Below are 18970 nucleotides of genomic sequence, written 5' to 3' on the forward strand. Positions count from 1 at the left end.
CATAGCTCGTCGTTGGTTTCACGACAATACAGAGAGGATCCTTATCTGTAAACTTCACACCGGAGCGAGTTTTCTTCTTAATGGATCCTCTGTGGTGAACCAAAACCACAAAACTCTCCTCACTAGCCATCTTACACCCTCTATGAAAGCAACTCACGTTTACAACCATATATATACTGCACTGTCTACCACTAAATCAAACCGGACTGGTTCGAATTCGGTTTGTGTAATTCGAACCAGCCTGGTTCGAATTACTTTATGCAGCGTCTCCCCATATAATTCGAACCAGCTTGGTTCGAATTATGTGCTGCAGTTTCCTCCCCTGTAATTCGAACCACCCTGGTTCGATTTACTTGAATCAACTTCTCTCTTAGTAATTCGAACCACCCTGGTTCGAATTATTCATGAATGGAATTCGAACCACCCTGGTTCGAATTATATATATAGGATTTGGCTCATTGCTGAAACGAATTTCACTTTGGCTCATTTAGTAGGTTATTGCAACTTCCCTTGGTTTATTTTAATTTTTTGCCCTAAAAATAAGTATATTCCTATTATTACTTTCGTATATTCCTATTATTACTTTCGTATAATTAATTATATTTATTCAATTTAAAAAAATTATCGTGTTTATTCAATTTTAAAAAAAAATTATATCCTGATAAACAATACTCTTCTATTTTCTTTTTGAAAATAATAATTTTTTTTATTTAAAAACAGTCCCATTTAGTTGTGTTTTTAAAACTTTGCGTGATTGGGTTGTTTTCACATTTAAATTTTAATTAATTAATTAAATTAAATAATTTCCTAAAATAAATCCACATGTAACCTTATATTTTAATATACATTTCTCTATCTTCCTTTACCAGTGTATTCTTTTCGATTTAGTAGAACCGCATAGAACAACGAGCAGGCCCAAAGAACTAAGGCCCGAACAATTTTGAACTGTATTGGAAGGGGCCGCGCGAACGCAGGCCCCCACTGCCACAAATTATGACGTAGGCTCCACCACTTGGGTAGACCTTAGGCGGGCACCCTTCCGAAGTGCAATGGAAGTCACCAGCCTAGGCCATGGGCCTTCTTGATCGCCCATTCACCCCGTCCAGGTAAGTATATTGGAATTGTTGTACTCCCTTCTCTTTTATAGCCCAATGCATCACCCGCACATTCTGATCCCCAAGATGTGGGACTATAGGATTATTCAGCAAGAACTTAACGACTCATATTTATTCCTCCTCCCAGTTCGAGATACCCAATTCCCCACAATAAGCAATGTAAGTTACATTAGTAGATTAATACATTATATGAATCATGATTACTGTATCATTAAGAAAATACGTATGCTCTATGCTTTGTAAATTAAAGAAAATTGAACCCAGTTTCAATTAGCTGTTGAACTAATGAATCATACATAGTTTTGTTTCATAGCTCAGAAAATTTAGATTAATCAGTAGGTTTCTATGGCATAATCAAGCCTGAATAATAAAGGAAACATATATAAAATTAAAACTCGTTATTTATACAAACTACATAGATAAGAAGTGACACAACAAAAGGCAAAACATCATTAAAAAACCTCAGCACTCAAGTCTCTCAAGTCTCTGCAGACAAGACTCAAAAATCAGAGGTTGGTGATGGAAGAGAAACAAGAAACAATTACAAGAGAGAGCAAAAAGTGGGAGGGGAATTTAATGTTGCCTCCATCAGATGACCCACCATTTGTTCCTGGAACTCTCTTAGATCCTGCAACTACAACAATAGAATACACCAAACTAAAAAGTGTTATCATGCATTGAAACATCTTTTCTACTAACAATCTTAATTAAACTGTTAATTCTGAGTTTATTATATCATGAAAAGGAGGGTAAAATTTTCAAAGTTCCTTTACTACAATATTATACCTGAGGGAGAATCTGAACCTGAATCTTAAGGTGCAATTGAACCTTCAGGTGAATCAGCTGGAGATTCAGCTGGGGAACCATAAGAGAATAGTTTAGTGTTAAAATATGCTAAAACAAAAAGATGCCAAATGAGAAGTGTATTGATTTTTTTTTTTTTTCATACATTTGGTTTTGAAAAACGAAAATATGCATTCTAAATTTCTAACCAACCATACCAAATACAGCAACGGGAATTAACAAAAGATATTCCAATATACATGTTGGTTAAAGTAGTTGAACTCCTAAATCATCAAATTCAAATCTACCAATTCTTTTTCGTTGAGTCATTGCAATGTATAAATCATGTCCTTATCTTATGATCAAACCAATCAACATCCAAAGACACTTACCTACAATCAAATCATTCTTTAACCCACCAAAGACTAATATGGGACAACTCACATATGCTTTCCAAATCACTGTGATATCAACCATACTAATTATAATTATGGGTACACTAAACTTGGTTAAGGGTCAAATTACTACACCATGCACAAGATCAATGATAACCAATTTCACAGCATGTGCAAACTTCATCACAGGAAGTTCAAGTAATGGATTAGCACCATCATCTTCATGTTGTGATTCACTAAGGTCTTTGATGAGTAATAGTATAGATTGTGCTTGCCTTGTGATTTCAGCCAATGCTCCAATCCCATTACCTATTAACAGTGTTCTTGCCCTTTTTCTTCCACAAGCATGCAACATCAATGAACTTCCTTTACAGTGCAAAGGTGTGTCCTTATTCCTTAAAGTTTTGATTTTGGAGGGAGAGGCAAAGAAGGGCTTCAAAGTATAAAAAATTTAATCAAATTTACACACTAATCCCATAATTTCAATAGGGAGACAGCTATTTTGCAGCCGGCTAAATTTTTTAATTCTAAATCCTCAATTTTTTTTTTAATTTTAAATTCTAAATTCTAAATCTTAAATATGATACCATGAATCCTAATCTTAAACCCTAAAACCTTAAACCTCCTAAAAACGATTGTTACAAAAACAATTTATAATAAAATAATTAACTAATGTTGCCTAATTAAAAATTAGTTTTCTATACTTATTCTAATTTATTTCCTGTTATTTTCTTCAAAAATCAAAATTCACAAATATATCCTAAAAGGGGTTTGATAAGTGCTGGTTAAGTTTGGAATTTGGATAATTGGATGAAACTATCTAAACTCAACATTACCTTGTGTAATTGAGTTACATTACTCTATATTATCTTATAAGAGATGTCTATCTAAATTACCACATGATTGACAATTTCTCAAACATAATTTAGAAAATAATAATATTTTTTCGTAATAATCTAAATTACTAATATTCTTATTACATAATAATATGTCAAAACGTACCTTTTCCCATTGTTATTTTCTTAATGAAATATTTAAATAGCTAATGAAGTATTGTTATTGTACATTATTGCAGCTTCTGGCTCTCCTATACCAGCTCCAGGTAGTTACTTTGTTCAATTGCTATATTATTTTGTAATTTAGCATGTTTTCCGTTTTCACATTCTTCCTTATGATAAATTCCATCTCTGTCTAAATCCCATATTGAGTTAAATTTCAATTTGGATAAACTGTTTTATATATAGAAAATATTTATTCGCAGGTCCAGCAATGCTTGGATCAAATGACCAATCACTTCCTCCAATAGCTGAATCTCCACTAAGCCCACAAGGTATTTATGAAACCCCTCAATTTGATAATTAAAATTTAATATGACTAAGTTGTGTAAAAGACAATGATTTATTGCTCTTTGTTAATGTACTTGCTTTCCATGAAAATTTTGGCAAAACAATGTGACATTAATTTATCTTATACTTGAGTGCAGCTTCTGAGGCACCCAATTCTGAGACTTCACAACCAACATTGGCAACACTAGAAGCAAAATCAAAACCATTGAAGAAGAATAAGAACTCAAGAAAACTCCAGGAATACAGTTACCAATAATGGATTCCTGTTATTATTGTATTGTTTTATCTTGTTGGTCATCTTTGGCATTTGAAACTTGAAAGAAATAAAAAGTAGTTGCAATGTTTTAGCTTACCCTTAAGATAAATATTTCCAAGGAATATCAAACAAATTCAACTTTGCTGTGTTTCAGTAACAATATCACTTTGATTCCTTTCATACAACATAGGTACAGAAATAGTTCTGTGACGGTACTCAAGCTGAAACACTTTTGAAAACTCTTCAATCAAGGAGTTGCGAGTAATACCAATTAGACCGCCATCATCATGCATAATAGAATGCAGATCATTTGTTCCATTAGCAGCCATATTTGATGATTGAGCTTCTCTCAGTAACAACCCTTTAATGCTTCCAACCTCGCGGTTGCGTATGCCACATGGGATGATCCATTTGAAGGGAGTCAAATCTGTTGTGACATTAAGTGCTAAGCCATGGTATGTTATCCAATGAGACACTCTTATACCTACAGCTGCAACTTTCTCGTTTCCTGGAGCAAATTTCAACGAGGAGTTAGGAGAATTTCAAAAAAGAAGACAATGGTTTTGGACTAATCAATCCATCAACTAATTTATGTCTTGAAAGCTTAGGTATCAATCAGGCAGTAGCATATAATTTATATATGTCCTTGTAGAAACCATTCTATAAGCTGAAACCAAATTAATCCAACCTGAGAGTTCATCTAACGTTGTATAATTGTAAAGCTAGACTAAAACTCATGAGAGTTTAGTCGTGAAGTCATAAACTTAATTGTTTACAAGTTAGCCAGAAAGATTGTAAACTTGGCTGCAATATCTAAAATGTTAAACATGACCAAGACTAATTTATCCAACCTATTTTGATAAAGCCAATAATCTTGAATATCAAGCTAATCTTTCATGATATATGAAATTATAATATTATATTTTTATGAACCTAAATTTGAGTGGTATTATTATCAAAAGTATACAAGTCTAAGGTTGCATAGTAGCAAAAAAAAAGGAACTTAGACTTACCAACCCAGACACCAGTTAAACCTTCCACTCGAGAAGCTTGAATGGAAAATGTCAAAGAAAGAACACGAATGACAAGCTCTTCCAGTGTCCTGAGGTACCAATGTAGATCCATCTTGTGTCTTCTTAGATTGATAATAGGGTACAGAACTAGCTGGCCAGGACCATGGTATGTAACTTCACCACCTCGCTCAGTACGATAAACATTAAAGGGTGCATTGTTGATGTTGAAATTTAGGTTGTCCTTGGTACTGGCAGTACCCAATGTATACACGGAAGGGTGCTGCAGAACAATAAGGGTGTCACTGCAATCTCCTTCGTTCTCAAGCTGAGCCTTCTTTTCCTTCACAATGTCTTTCTGCCAAGACCATGCCACTTCATAAGGGACTTGCTCTTGGTGCAAATCAAAGAGCTCGCAGCTGCGCAATTTCCTTAACACCGTTGGTGAGAATTTTCAAGTGTTAAATGTGTATAAACAGAATAGTAGTGCAACTTACAGCCTTGCTCCGTAAGATGTGAATTTGGATGGTTTCGGATATGAGAATTGGAGTGACTTGGACAGGTTGGAGTGGGTGCGCAAAGGTAGAGAAGGGCATGGAGGCGCTGATGAAGGGACTGTATTCAACAAATTCATGTCTGATTACGGGATACTGTGTGTTTGTGAGATGAAAATACCGGCGATATCAAAGATGGTGGCAACTAAGGACAATAGGAGGCGATCAATGTATCAAGTCCAATTTGAATTCATTACCTTTATATAATCATGGTCAGGAGTAACACTAAAAACTCATTTAGAAGCATAAACAACTGCCTGGTCTTCTGCAAATTCAGTTTCATATATTACCTAAAAATTGACACACATTAGCATTTATTCTCTAAAAATAAAAAAAAAATTAAAAGAAAGATTCAATAGTATTCTAGTTCTATATAATGTAATCAACATAAATTGACAACTTCAAGATTTACATATTTAAGTCAAACAGATCAATGCACGTGTATCTAAACCACACAGACCCACAATTTTCTAATAGTATCTAAACTTTTGAAAAAAATTAATACAAGAGAGCAAGGTTCTGAAAACCGGACCGGTCATCGAACCATTCTAGTTACTAGTTCACTGGTTCAACTGGAAAAACTGTTTTATAATAAAATAATAAATAAATTAAAAATTTAATACCCTAAAGCATAACTGCAGTCATCAATAAACCTGTAGACAAAGTGGTTACCCTAGAAGAAGGGGGAACTGGTGGTAGCTCACATATAGACTTGGGAGAATTGGTTAAAGATGCCTATATAATTAAAAAAAAGGGTTAGTAGACACCATATTGTGCTTCGCGACGAGGATGATTCATGGGTTCCCCGGTTATCCATGCTTCGCGACAAGGATCAAACACTTCAATGGTCGACACCATTGTGCTTCCATCAAAGCCACCAAGTGCATGCCTACAAGGGGAATGGATAAGTTCATAACGGTGCAAAATCAGTCGCATAAGTTGTTACTAGCAAAGAAACTAGTGCAAGTCTTAATCTAAGAAATGCATAGTTGGCAAAATTCATATGCTGAATTAACTAACTTAACAATCGAAGCACAATTAAGCCCAAAGCACAGTTTTAATTGACTTAATTGAACACAAAAAAGCACAGCAGTGAACAGCAGAGCGCAAAAAAACACAGCACAGCAGCAAAGAAGACACAAACCAGAGTACAACATAGCATAGCAGTAGTGAGCAGAGCCATTCAATAATCAAATATAATTTGATCATTTCTGAACTAAAAAAAATAACACGAACAGCAGGCACTAGTAGTGAGCTTTGTGATACAAAAAGAGTATTAAGAACCAACTTAAATTACAAGTATTCCTTTAGGCAATGAGCACAAAATTTATCATCAGGAAACTTTAACAAAATTTAACAACAGAAAAAGAAAAAAGCAAGAACAAACCAGTAACAATTTATCGGGATCAATTTATCATCAATCAGTAAGCCAGTACCAGTTAATCAACCCAGAACAAACAAGAACAAGCCAGTAACAGGGTTAAAATTTATCATCAAGCAGTGAGCAAAGCCAGTCAACTAAGAGAAAGCACCGAGCACTGACTGAGCATCCGAGGCATTACCTTCGGCGAGGTAAGTGACCAGAGATTTGAGGGAGAGCGACGGACGACGGGAAGCTGGCGACGAACACTGCCGAGCTGGCGACGGACGACGGGGAGCTGGCGACGAACACGACAGACAGACGACGGCGGAGCAGGACCTGGAGACGCTGACGTTGGGGGAATGGAAGGGCCTTCGAACACGACGAAACAGGAGGCTTGGCGAACGACTACGACGAACCAGGCGGCGACGGTGAAACCAACAGCGGCGCGATGGAGGCTAGGGTTGTGTTTTGGGGAGGAATAATGAGAGTATGTACGAGACTGAGGAATCAGGAATGAGGCTCGAGAGGGGGGCGAGGGCTTCAGGCGAGGAGTGAGGACCGAGGAGAACCTGACTCTTCTATAACGCAAAAACGATGCCGTTTCAATAAAACCGGCCAGTCCCGGTTCGATCCGACCAGCCGGTCAGCGGTTTACATCCGATTTTCAACATAGCAGTTTTTTATGTTGAACAAACCGCATAAGCATCCAGTTCACAGTTGTATCGGTCCGACCGGCCAATCCAGTCTGGTTTTTAAAACCATGCAAGATAACATAATTGTTAGAATCAAACCGATGATCGACTCGATCAGACTATTAGGTCACTGGATTACTGGTTCAATCGTTAGGTCACTAGTTGAACCCGTTAACCCAGTCTCATTTAAATAAAAATATAAAATAATCAATCAACAAGTATTAAACCTATATTAGTAGAAAATAAATGTCTTCACTAATATTTTAACATTAATCAAATCTCAAAGTCTAAAAATAACTATTAGAAAAATACTAATTAGCATTAAACCTATATTAATACAATCATGCAATAGTACCAATATGAGAAACAATCAAGTATTAAATTTATATTAAAACATCAACAATCAAATATTAAATATACATTAAAACAAGGACAATTTACACAAATAAAATGATTGAACGAAACCTTTACGCAAATACAACATTGGCAAATTCCAGACGCAAATGCAACAAACGCAATTGTATGTAATCCGCTACACTCTGTAACGGAACCTTTACGTTGAGGACTTCAATACTCATAATCCGCTATACCCTCTAGCAGATTATGAAGAGTGTGAAAGCTTGGGAAGATGCCTATATATACCCAGCAAGTTGTGTAGAGTGTCATTTTCATTCATTCATAACTTGAGGGATGAAAAATGAAGAGAGCTTTTTGGTGTTAATGCACCATTCTGAAAAAATAAAAAAGAGTATGAGGCACGGTGTGAAGTTTACAAAGAGAGAACCACTGAGTGTTTTCGTCAGATCGTCTGATACACTATTCGATCTGAAGAGCAGTATACTGCAGAAGTTAGGCGCGGGTGGCACAAAGTGGGTGAAGAAGCTATTCTACAAGATTCCTATTGCGGTTGTGTCAACCGGCGTGCAATATGAAACATTCGTGTTACAAACAGATGAAGATATGCAGGTGTTGTTTCATTGTCGTCGGAATTTTCCGAAAGTGAGGATACACGAGTTGTTTGCGAACCTGAAACATGGGATCGATAGTTCTGGTGCATCCGCTCCAAACCCTCAATCCACCATGATGGGGTGCCTCCACCTCGAGGCCTGTCGTTGCACCTGAGTGTTTGTTGGAGTATCGGCCAGCCGGTCCAGTTGGGATATTCACCTCAACTCATCCATCTCCAGATGTAGGACGTGAGGGGGAACCGGATCGGGTGGAAAATGCTATGCTAGAGGATGATTCCGACAAAGAGCCTGCTGACATTGGAGGGGACAGCGATGATGAAATTCCAATAAACCCAGCAACATGTCAACCACCGTCAAGTGCCGGCACACATGAGCAACCTGCACATTATTCTACCCTGGATCTGGAAGCCATCGGCCAACCGACGGAGTCAACACCAACCTTTGGGGGTCAAGGGTTGCACGAGGGAAATTCTGTAGCTGAATTTCAAGTTGGTCAATCTTTCCACAGTAAGGAGGAAGCTATGCTTACTGTAAAAGATTACAACATTCGGTGCGGTGTTGAGTACAGAGTGATGGAGTCGGGAGTTCGGAAAGGGTTGCACGTGGATAATTCGCATTAGCCTTCGAGCACGGAAGGGAACATGGGAGGTTCGACGGTACACGGACCACACACATGCTTGGCTACATCGATATCAAGCAACCACCAACAACTAGATTATCACGTGATCTGTGTGAAGATCTTTCCTCTGGTTCGAGCCAATGCGACGGTATTGATAAAGGTGTTGCAAGAAGCTACTGAAGGAACGTACGGGTTCAAGCCAACTTACAGAAAGACGTGGTTGGCAAAACAGAAGGCGGTAGCACAGATATACGGGGACTGGGAAGAGTCCTACGCCGAGCTACCTCGTTGAATCCTTGGTGTGCAGTCTACCATGGAGGGGACGGTTGCCTTGCTGAAGACGTCTCCAGTTTGAGTCAGTGATGACGTCGATGACTCAACCGTGTACTTTCATCGTCTTTTCTGGATGTTTCCTCCTTGTGTTGAAGCTTTTCGACACTGCAAGCCATTGGTCAGCATAGACAGTACTCATCTGTATAGCAAGTATGGAGGGACTTTGCTCCTGGCCATCGCTCAAGATGGGAACTCCAACATCTTGCCTATTTCTTTCAGTCTCGTGGAGAGGGAAAATGCCGAGTCGTGGTCTTTCTTCCTGACCAACCTGCGACAACATGTGACTCTGCAACAGGGGATACTGGTCATCTCAGATAGGCACAATGGCATCAAGGCTGCACTAGAGAACCCTAACAGTGGGTGGTTACCCCCGCATGTGTATCGAGCATTTTGTATTCAACATGTTGCAGCTAACTTCACACTCAGTTTCAAGGGCACAGATGCAAAGCGTTTGCTTGTGAACGCTGCTTATGTGAAGACTGGGGCAGAGTTTCACTATTGGTTTGATATAATACGGATTGAGAATCCGGCAATGTGTAATTGGGCGAATAGAATAGAATACGATAAGTGGAATCAGCACCAGGATGGTGGCAGACAATTCGGTCACATGACGACCAATATATCTGAGTGTGTTAATTCTGTTATAAAGGGTACACGGAATCTTCTGGTTACCGCCCTAGTGAAGTCCACATATGGTCGGCTAGCGGAGTTGTTTGTGATTCGTGGTCAGACAGTAGAGGCTCAATTGGCCAGCAGTGCCAAGTTCTGCCAGTCTTTTATGAAGGCGATGGAGCGCAACTTGAAAGACTCCAGATGCTTCACTGTCACCCTATTCGATAGACACCAGTCTGAGTACACCGTTGCCGAGACGACACCGACCGGGAGCTTTTCACTTGGGACGTACCGAGTTTCCCTTCAGGATCGTACATGCGACTTTGGATACTTTCAGGCTCTCCATTATCCATGTTGCCATGCGATTGCATGTTGTGCCCAGTCACGACTTGACTAGTCTATCTATGTCGACGAGGTCTACACCATGCAGAAGGTGTTCAGGGTGTACCAAATGGGTTTTGTGCCGCCAATACCGGAGGGACTTTGGCCATCTTATGACGATTCGACCGTTATTCCGGACCACAGCTTGAGGCGTTGTTGTGATGGGCGACCGAGGTCTACCAGAATCCGGAACAACATAGATGAGGCCGACCCTCACCGACCAAAGCGATGCGGGCTCTGCACACAGTCTGGGCACACGCGTAGATCTTGCCCCCAGAGAGGCTCCACCGTTGCCGGTAGTTCGTAGGACTTCTAGTCTGTGTGCTTCTAGTTTTTTGAATTTTATTTTCGCATGTAGCAATTTATGTTTTTGGGTGTTAGTGTTAGTGCCTTTGGTGTGTTTGTGTTAGTATTTGTTCCGACTTATTTGTATGGCTTATGACTTATGACTAATGTAGTAATTTAATCCGTGTTAGTGTTAATGCCTGGTGCCTATTATATTTCTACGGCTTATTGTTTATGAAGACTGTATTTGTATAACTTCGTACATTTTGTATCACGAGTTGTTACTATTAGACTGGTATTGTTAGGCATCTTCCCAAACTTCCACACTCTTCATAATCCACTAGAGGGTGTAGCGGATTATAAGTATATCACCATATGAGCATAAACCGCTACAGGGTGTAGCGGTTTATAAGTATTGAAGTTCTCAACGTAATCCGCGACAGCCAGTAGTGGATTACGTGCAATTGGGTTCCGCTACAAGGTGTAGCGGATTACATACAATTGCGTTTGTTACATTTGCGTCTGGAAATTGCCAATGTTGTATTTGCGTAAAAGTTTCGTTCAATCATTTTATTTGTATAAATTGCCCTTAAAACAACAACAATCAAATATTAAACTAGCAAGAATCAAATAATTCCAACTAGCATCAAATTCCTATTCTAAACCTACATTAAAAGTTTAAAACGACAACAATTTATATACAAATTTCAATTGCATCAAATTTCAATTGCTTTAAAATTTCCTTTCAAGTGTCATTCTATATAAATATAAATTCAAATAAACATCAATTTATCTATTCTAAATCTACTTAAAACAACAACAATCAAGTTTTAAGTTTGGATATCATTTTTTTCTATTCCCTCATGTATTTCTTTAAGTTTTCATGCAAACTTCATTACAATTGCTTTCTCTATGATAGTTTTCGTCTAGTTTTTTTATTTTGGGCTTTAAGTCCCGATTTCTATAAAAAAAGCAATAAGTTTTAAAAATCAATATATCAATATATAATAACTAGGGCAAGTTACCAAAATAAATTGTTTGCCTTTTAATATTATCATAATACAAAATCTATACATTGAAGACGCAAATACATTTTTCCTATTTCAATAGAAACCGGTATAGGCGTATGGTGGATTATGATTTGAACGTAAACCGCGATAGGAGTGTAGTGGTTTGCATTTGTTGCGTGTGAGAAGAAACCGCTGCACTCCTCTAACGGTTTCTGATGGAATGCTTGAAAGGCATAAACCTTGGTACCCCTATAGCGGTTTATGCTTGCCTATATCAATTTAAAAGTTGGATGAATGATTGGGACCTTGTTTATATCAATTTCAGGTTATATGAGTAATAATGTCAACTTTAACATATGATTGTTGTGCCTTGTTTGGAATTTGAATTTATTAGTTTAGCAGGTGCTTAAGTACGATTTAAGTTGTGTCTATACCCTGCACATGTTTTTGAGTTTTGATACTACACTAGTTAACCTAAAATGATATGTTAAACTTGTATTCATATAAAATAAAAATCTTTCTCATTTATCTAAAATGGAACTTAAAGATGTATAAAATGAAGAATTATGTGTTGTATGCATATCATTCCGATTATCATGAGTTAATTAACTTAATATTCATCCCTTTTAGTGTACTATTCTATATTCATTACAACCTGATGTAAACAAAAGTGGTATAAAAACAATATAAGTGTTCATAAGTAGTATTGTATTAAACTCAACAAAAAAGGCATGATACAGTTCATACAAATAACACTAAAATATATAACGACTTCAACCACTCGTATATGTGTACTTAATGCATCACAATAAGTCACATAGTATTAAGAACTTTAACCTCTCATTTTCTTTTCTTATTCTGTTGTACCTTTAAAAAATAAGAATAATTCTTGTCAATTTTTTTATAGTATTCCAATATAAATTTTATATTGTCAATTTCAAAAGACCAATTTAACTTGTAGCACTCAAATAAAACTCTACTTTTCAATTTCTTGTATGAGTTCCATATTATAAGAACTCAACTTTAATTTAGAAGATCGTTAGGCATATGACTCTGATAATAGAAAAAAAATTCAAATTAGATTCAACGTCAGTATAAATAGAAGAAATTAGGTTCGATGAATCTGAAAATTGTTATGAGTTTTTATATTAACAATAACATATTATTTTTTAGGGGATATATAGGCAAGCATAAACCGCTACAGGGGTACTGCGGTTTATGTCTTTTAAGTATTCCATTAGAAACCGCTAGAGGGGTGTAGCAGTTTCTTCTCACACGCAACCCAACGTAAATCACTACACCCCTGTCGCAGTTTACGTCCAAATCATAATCTATCACACGCCTATCACGATTTCTAAAGAAATAGGAAAGATGTATTTACGTCTTTAATGTATAGATGTTATATTCTCATAATAATAAAAGGCAGAGAGAAAAAACATAAATAGACCACGAAACCTATATATATTATATTGTAAAACAAAAATTTGAATAATCTGCCATAAAATCAATAAATTATAATCAACAACAATCCAAAATCAATTGAATCAATTAATTAGTTAATCAAATTATAATCTAATAACTAAAAAAAATAAAAAGCATACCTGATGATGTGAAGGCGGAACGCGGGCAGAAAAGAGGGAGACCAATCACGACAAAGCAAAGACTAGCGAGGGGAAGACGAGCCACAGATGAAGGCAACAGATGTACAGGAGCTGGCGAGACAATGCAAAGGAGCTGGTGACGTGGCAGCAACCGTGCGGTGGCGGTGGTAGACTGAGTGAGAGAATGAAAGGCTAAGAGCTCTACCTCCTTATGAGAGTGAAGGGGGACGGGACTTCGAGGGTTACTGGTTAAGGTTTTCATTTTTTTAAAGAACTAGAAAACCACGTTGTTTATGTGGGGTGGGGTTAAAAAAACTAAAAATTTCACCGGTGGGTAAAATCGGCTTCCACCTATTCTTTTCTGTGTGGAATCTCGTGGCCGGTTCACCAGTTTTCTAGTTCGACCGAGGTTCTGACAACTATGCAAGAGAGGCACAACTAAAGAACCATAATACAAAGTTTATGGATTTTTTAAATAAATAATTTAGATATTTTATATACTGATATATGTGATTTGGAGAAAAATTAAGAAAATGCACAACATTACATATCTCGTTTACAGTGTAAACGAGATAAAACACATGCGCGTTGGTCCTATCACGGGTGTACATATGTTGTGTAACGTTGCTTATCTCGTTGAGGGTGCACTTATATATGTAAGTTGTTTATAGCGCCTCCTATTTTTTATTTTCTTCCATTTCTCACTTCTCTCCTCCATCTTAGAGCTTTTTCTTGACATATTTGAGCTAGTTGGACATTATGACTCACACAGATATACGAAGGAACAATATCAATCGACTGAACGAGACGTAGCACATCGCTAAAGCGATAGACTTTGAGGTTAGTATTGTTATTTTGTTTTGTTTAGTAAAAAACATCATATAGTTGTTATAGTTAGACGGTTTATGCAATAATATGTAAGACTATAGTAGATGTTGTGATAGGATGAATGACTTAGGTTAGATTAGTTGATAGTTTATTTTGTTTAGTTGATACCCATTAGTAACTTATTTTAGTTTGTATTCGGTGGAACATGTTTGTAATTAAATAATTTATTTTATTCAGGACATAAACCTGTGATGATAGATTAGGAATTTAAATATTTTGTTTAGCAAGTTGTTTTAAATAAATATAATATTTTTGTAACATGTTTGTAACATTACTTGTTTAAACATGTCATTTCTTGTTTAAGATTAATTTATAGGAATTAATATTATATTTTTTTATTTTATTTTTAGAAAATGTCGTTTTAATTTATTTATTATTTTAAACAGAGGCCTTGCTTCCTATTTCCTAGGCAAGGTAGCCGTATTTTAGCACCACTAGACGGCATTCTCTCTTATCTTAGGGAGGCTGAGTTTGATAATACAGTGCAACTTAAGAACTTTATGTTTGACAATACCTAATATCTGCATTCGAGGAGCGATGGCGTCTGAAGACCCATACTTTTCATCTTTTTTGGGGTGAGTGCACCATCATCTCTACAGGATGTTGCGTACTACCTTAGGTTACGCACCAATGAAGAGTCAGTCGGTTACCACCAGGTGTCCGTCATAGTACGGGACCGCACTAAAATTAGTTATCATGCCAGGACAATAACTCTGCAAAGCTTGTAATAACTTAGGAACCTTATTGTATAACTCCTCCCAATTGCCATAGATCTTTGCAATTGCCTTTTGCTTAGCCATCTAAACCTTTCTATACAATGGTTTGAAGTGATAGCTCTGTCTGACTGCACCTTATAGGATAAGGATGGTAACAGATGGGTTGGATTGTATGAGAGGCAAGATTACACTACAAATAAGGTTGTTGTCTAACTGTCAATGGTCTTGAGACATGATCGAGGCTTAGACAAGTGTGTGGTCCTCCAAATTTACGTACTTCCCTATCGAATTAAAATGATATTGGCATACGTTCAACCAAAATAAAAATAATAAACAAGAATAAACTTATTTCACACATCAAGTAGTGGCTTACCAATATCCAAGATTCTATTGGAGTGAAACACGGAGACTCCAAGGACAACCTACTGCAGATTGACTATAACGCTCATGGTACTTTGCTCGATTAGACTCCACAATTCTGTACTCGACACTCCTTCGAATACTGTAATTCTTCACACTTAGCATGGTACTTAGGCTCTTTAACTCAGATAGAGTACTTAACAGCGATTGCACAAAAGGATATGACTATCACACTCGATACAACCCCATCATTACTGTTTCTCATGAGACAATTGAGATATACACTCACAAAAATATATTCACTACTAGACATTTTTCCTAAACTTGTTAATAGAATGGAGAATGAGTGAATTGTTTGTGATGATATCTCACACTTGCAGCACCTTTTATAGGAGAACCAAATTTGTCGTACTATATTTCGTTTATAGTGAAAATGTGTTAATTAAGCAAGTATCTCGTTTAAGTTTTTCAATTCATCTCCCACATATCATATTTGCACCTGTGATACGCTCAAATTTTCATGTGCCTTATCTCGTTTATAGTGTAAATAAGATACAACTTTAATTATTTCGTTTACACTATAAACAAGATATGTAATATTGTGCATTTTTGTAATTCTCCTCCAAATTACATATATTAGTAAATAAAATATTTAAATTATTTATTAAAAGCATCCCAAAGTTTATTCATATTTGAGTAAAAGTAAAACTCAAAGGATCAGAAGCAAAACTACAGTATGTAGAAGTAATGCAAAATGACAAATAGAAGCAAAACGACACGAGGAATAAAGGTGAGGAGGCGAGCAGTGAATGGCAAGAAGAGAGGCGAGTGACGAGGACAGAGAAAGGCAAGCCAGGAACTAAGAAGCCGAAGGTGAAGACTAGAAGAAGAAGCACCAACAGCAAAGCTGAAGCAGCAGACCAGAAGGAGAGTTCCAGCGAATAGGATCGGAGCTTCCCAACACCTAAAGAAGAGGAAGAGTTAGAGGTGCCGAAAAATGGAAGAAGAAACTAGGAAAGTAAGGATTAGAATAGCCGAGGAGGGATGGCTCGCAGGCGGTGGTGGTTGGAGGCGTCAGAGAGTTGGAGAGGGAGGGCTAGAGACCAGTGGAAGAGCCAAAAATCAAAGGGGAAATTCATGAGGATTTAGGAGAGGGAAGCGTTGAAACTGAAATTAGGGTTAGGTTGTAAAGGAGTATATATATATATTTTTATTTACATTTAATATTTTTAATTATTTTTTCATATCTGTGGATCAAAAATGCAGATACATCTCTAAAATCCATTATCCAATATCCGATCCTATTTATTTGTAGATTGAATCATATCCTCAAAATGTAAATCGGATTCAAATACAAATTGCAAATCTTGCGAATCGGATCCGAAATTGTTCGCACCTACACTAGTCCAAAGTGGCATGAAAATTTACCTAGTAAACAACAGTTGCATCAACAAACAACTTATCAAAACAGAAATAGCAACAACAACATTAAGCATAAATACATGCCCTATAATTCTAAATAAAACTAAACCTCCATAGAATATTCACGACATCTTCTCCATGACTCCATCTTCTTATTCAATAGACCACCAACACAAATAAATGAACAAATGTTTCACCAAAGACTCTTCATCTCTCAATGTTTCACCAACCAGATTGGTAATATGTTGCAAATTTTTTCTATAAATTTTAAAGATGAGGACTTTGTTAATGCTTGTGTTGAACTCACATATGCAAGGTGTTGAGGGTATTGCATGAAACAAGTTTTGTTATGTTTTTTTTTATGTGTTGGTGATTGACGATGTGTGTTATCTTTTAGATGTTTTTTTCTTTTCTTCTTTCTTTTGTTTATTCTTAAAATTGTATAAATTTATTTAATTTGTATTTGATTATAAATTATGATGTAAGATGAAAAATATATGTGTAATTTAATTTTCATAAAAAAATCAAAAATATCAGAGGAATAAATATAATTTAATTCCCATTATTTATATTAATCTGTTGTTTAATATGTGTGGTTAGTTCTAGTTGATTGATCATAAAACAACGGCATTAGCGTGTACTTTTCAATTGAATAAAATTCAGTTGCAACTTGCAAGAGTTCCAGATTATTAAATTTTGAATGAGTCTTAAGTAATTGAGATTTTTAAGAGATAAATATTGTAGATATGTTTTATTGAAAAAGTAGAGTCATAAAAAAGATGGTGATGGAAGATAATGAATAACAGAAACGAAGAAAAGAAAAAAAAAGAAAATAAGAGAGAAAAAAAAAGAGTTAAATTTTATCTTAAAAAATTTAAAATTAATTTTTTAATCACAATCGGTAATTTATTTTAATAATTTTTAATAGTTCATATTATACAATTCACATTGTCTAATTTTTAAAACACTGGAGAGGATTCATTCTTGCCTTCATGGTACTTGAATTTTTTTTTTTTATAAAATGGTGGAACCATGCATGTTTATAACTATAGTGGAATCTGAGAAAAAAATTATTATAAAAAGAAAATAAAAATTCATAATAAAATAAATTATGTATTTGACTTGAATTACTAAATATTTTGACTTAATAATATTTATTTTTATTATTTTTTATTAATATTTTCATAACAGTAATAAAAATAAGTGTTACTAAATATTTCTAAGAAGTATTAATACAAATAATAATATTAATAAACATAATAATTAAAATAAGTATTACTAAGTCAAAGTACTTTGTTACTGAATTCAAACACATCATTTACCTTAATATGAATATTTTTTCTCTTCGTGATAAATTTTTTTTCACCCACTCTATAGTTACAAACATGAATGGTCCCCATTATTTTATAAGTGAAAAAAACACGTAAGTACCAAAAAAGTTAGGAAGAATTTCACATGTGCCAGTGTATTTTACTGATATACTGGTGTATAATGAATCTGCACTGTTAAAATAATAATTTTAAGAGTCCCGGACAATTATCTTGAAAGATGAGGCCCTTGACAAAAAAAAAAAAAAACTCAATCCGACCTCTGACAATTACCTCGAAAGGACGAGACCCCTGTGCCCAAAAAAATCAATGTTATTTTTTTTTGGCACAGGAGCTAATTAGTCCCAAAAAAATCGGGGGTCGAATTGAGTATGTTTTTTCTTGGGGGCCTCGTTGTCCTTTCGAAGTAATTGTCAAGAGTTGGGTGGGGTATTCACTCTAATTTTAAAATATGAATGGATGAGATTTTTTTATGGAACTTTTGCTTATGATGGAGAGGATCGTAAAGTGTGTACCTAATTTTGCGTTAATCGAGATATGATTGTATGAAGAATTGAAGATTACAGCTGCTGCCCCTTAGCGCAGGCTTTCCGTATTAGTGGCTTGGTGGCTACTTCCTTAGGTGGCTTACTTTTGTTTTGGTTTGGCTGGTTTCCTTTTTGTAAGGATAATGGACCTTTTTGGCCCATAGTTGTTGCTTGTATTAATTTGAGGGCAATTGATCATTTTTAGGTGCATTATTTTTGTATAGTTTTTTGCCAACATTATACTATTGGTTTAAAAACTGTAGAGGCATAATTGTTAAATTTTGCATCATTTTTTATTTATTGTTTGGTTCATAATTTGGCACTAACCCTTATACATGTACTAACATAAAGTAGGTGATTGCGGTGCAATTTGGATAGGTTTTGGATCGGTTTTGAGTAAAAAATT

General features: G+C 35.8%; 3 protein-coding genes and 1 non-coding gene across 11 annotated transcripts; 2 read left to right on the top strand and 2 right to left on the bottom strand.

The window, feature by feature from the left end:
• Positions 1 to 953: 953 nt before the first annotated feature.
• LOC148579196 (U1 spliceosomal RNA) lies at positions 954 to 1114 on the bottom strand. Its single transcript, XR_015893789.1, has one exon. It is a non-coding gene; the product is annotated as a U1 spliceosomal RNA (small nuclear RNA).
• A 1142-nt stretch (positions 1115 to 2256) lies between these two features.
• LOC107623305 (non-specific lipid transfer protein GPI-anchored 16) lies at positions 2257 to 4006 on the top strand. The gene is made up of 4 exons (XM_016325518.3): positions 2257 to 2674; positions 3369 to 3395; positions 3555 to 3623; positions 3777 to 4006. Exons 1-4 carry the CDS (start codon positions 2257 to 2259, stop codon positions 3893 to 3895), a joined length of 633 nt encoding a protein of 210 aa, XP_016181004.2. The 3' UTR covers positions 3896 to 4006.
• On the bottom strand, positions 3973 to 7402 carry LOC107623304 (octanoyltransferase LIP2p, chloroplastic). Of its 8 annotated transcripts, none has more exons than XM_088506215.1 (7): positions 7119 to 7375; positions 7022 to 7075; positions 6227 to 6348; positions 5657 to 5749; positions 5403 to 5555; positions 4909 to 5324; positions 3973 to 4403 (listed from the first exon to the last, which is right to left on the bottom strand). In XM_088506215.1, the coding sequence occupies exons 5-7, from the start codon at positions 5537 to 5539 to the stop codon at positions 4030 to 4032; spliced, it is 927 nt and encodes a 308-aa protein (XP_088362341.1). In that variant the 5' UTR covers positions 5540 to 5555; positions 5657 to 5749; positions 6227 to 6348; positions 7022 to 7075; positions 7119 to 7375; the 3' UTR covers positions 3973 to 4029. The 8 variants fall into 8 exon arrangements, with proteins under 8 accessions (XP_088362341.1, XP_088362343.1, XP_088362333.1 ...); XM_088506217.1 differs by having other exon boundaries at positions 6132 to 6348; XM_088506207.1 differs by having other exon boundaries at positions 5403 to 5749; positions 7119 to 7402.
• A 2105-nt stretch (positions 7403 to 9507) lies between these two features.
• Positions 9508 to 10443, top strand: LOC107620153 (uncharacterized). Its single transcript, XM_016322363.1, has one exon. The coding sequence runs from the start codon at positions 9508 to 9510 to the stop codon at positions 10441 to 10443; it is 936 nt and encodes a 311-aa protein (XP_016177849.1).
• Positions 10444 to 18970: the final 8527 nt, after the last annotated feature.

This window comes from Arachis ipaensis, chromosome B10 (genome assembly GCF_059453495.1).
Source record: "Arachis ipaensis isolate K30076 ecotype BB chromosome B10, ASM5945349v1, whole genome shotgun sequence".
Classification (NCBI taxonomy): domain Eukaryota; kingdom Viridiplantae; phylum Streptophyta; class Magnoliopsida; order Fabales; family Fabaceae; genus Arachis; species Arachis ipaensis.

Coding starts and splice junctions, on each gene's coding strand:
- LOC107623304 (XM_088506207.1), bottom strand. CDS start 5,539: ATGAATTTGTTGAATACAGTCCCTTCATCAGCGCCTCCATGCCCTTCT. Junction 5,325..5,402: donor ACATCTTACGGAGCAAGGCT/GTAAGTTGCACT, acceptor GAAATTGCGCAG/CTGCGAGCTCTTTGATTTGC. Junction 4,404..4,908: donor TTTAACTGGTGTCTGGGTTG/GTAAGTCTAAGT, acceptor AATTTGCTCCAG/GAAACGAGAAAGTTGCAGCT.
- LOC107620153 (XM_016322363.1), top strand. CDS start 9,508: ATGTTTCCTCCTTGTGTTGAAGCTTTTCGACACTGCAAGCCATTGGTC.
- LOC107623305 (XM_016325518.3), top strand. CDS start 2,257: ATGATCAAACCAATCAACATCCAAAGACACTTACCTACAATCAAATCA. Junction 2,675..3,368: donor ACTTCCTTTACAGTGCAAAG/GTGTGTCCTTAT, acceptor ACATTATTGCAG/CTTCTGGCTCTCCTATACCA. Junction 3,624..3,776: donor ATCTCCACTAAGCCCACAAG/GTATTTATGAAA, acceptor ACTTGAGTGCAG/CTTCTGAGGCACCCAATTCT.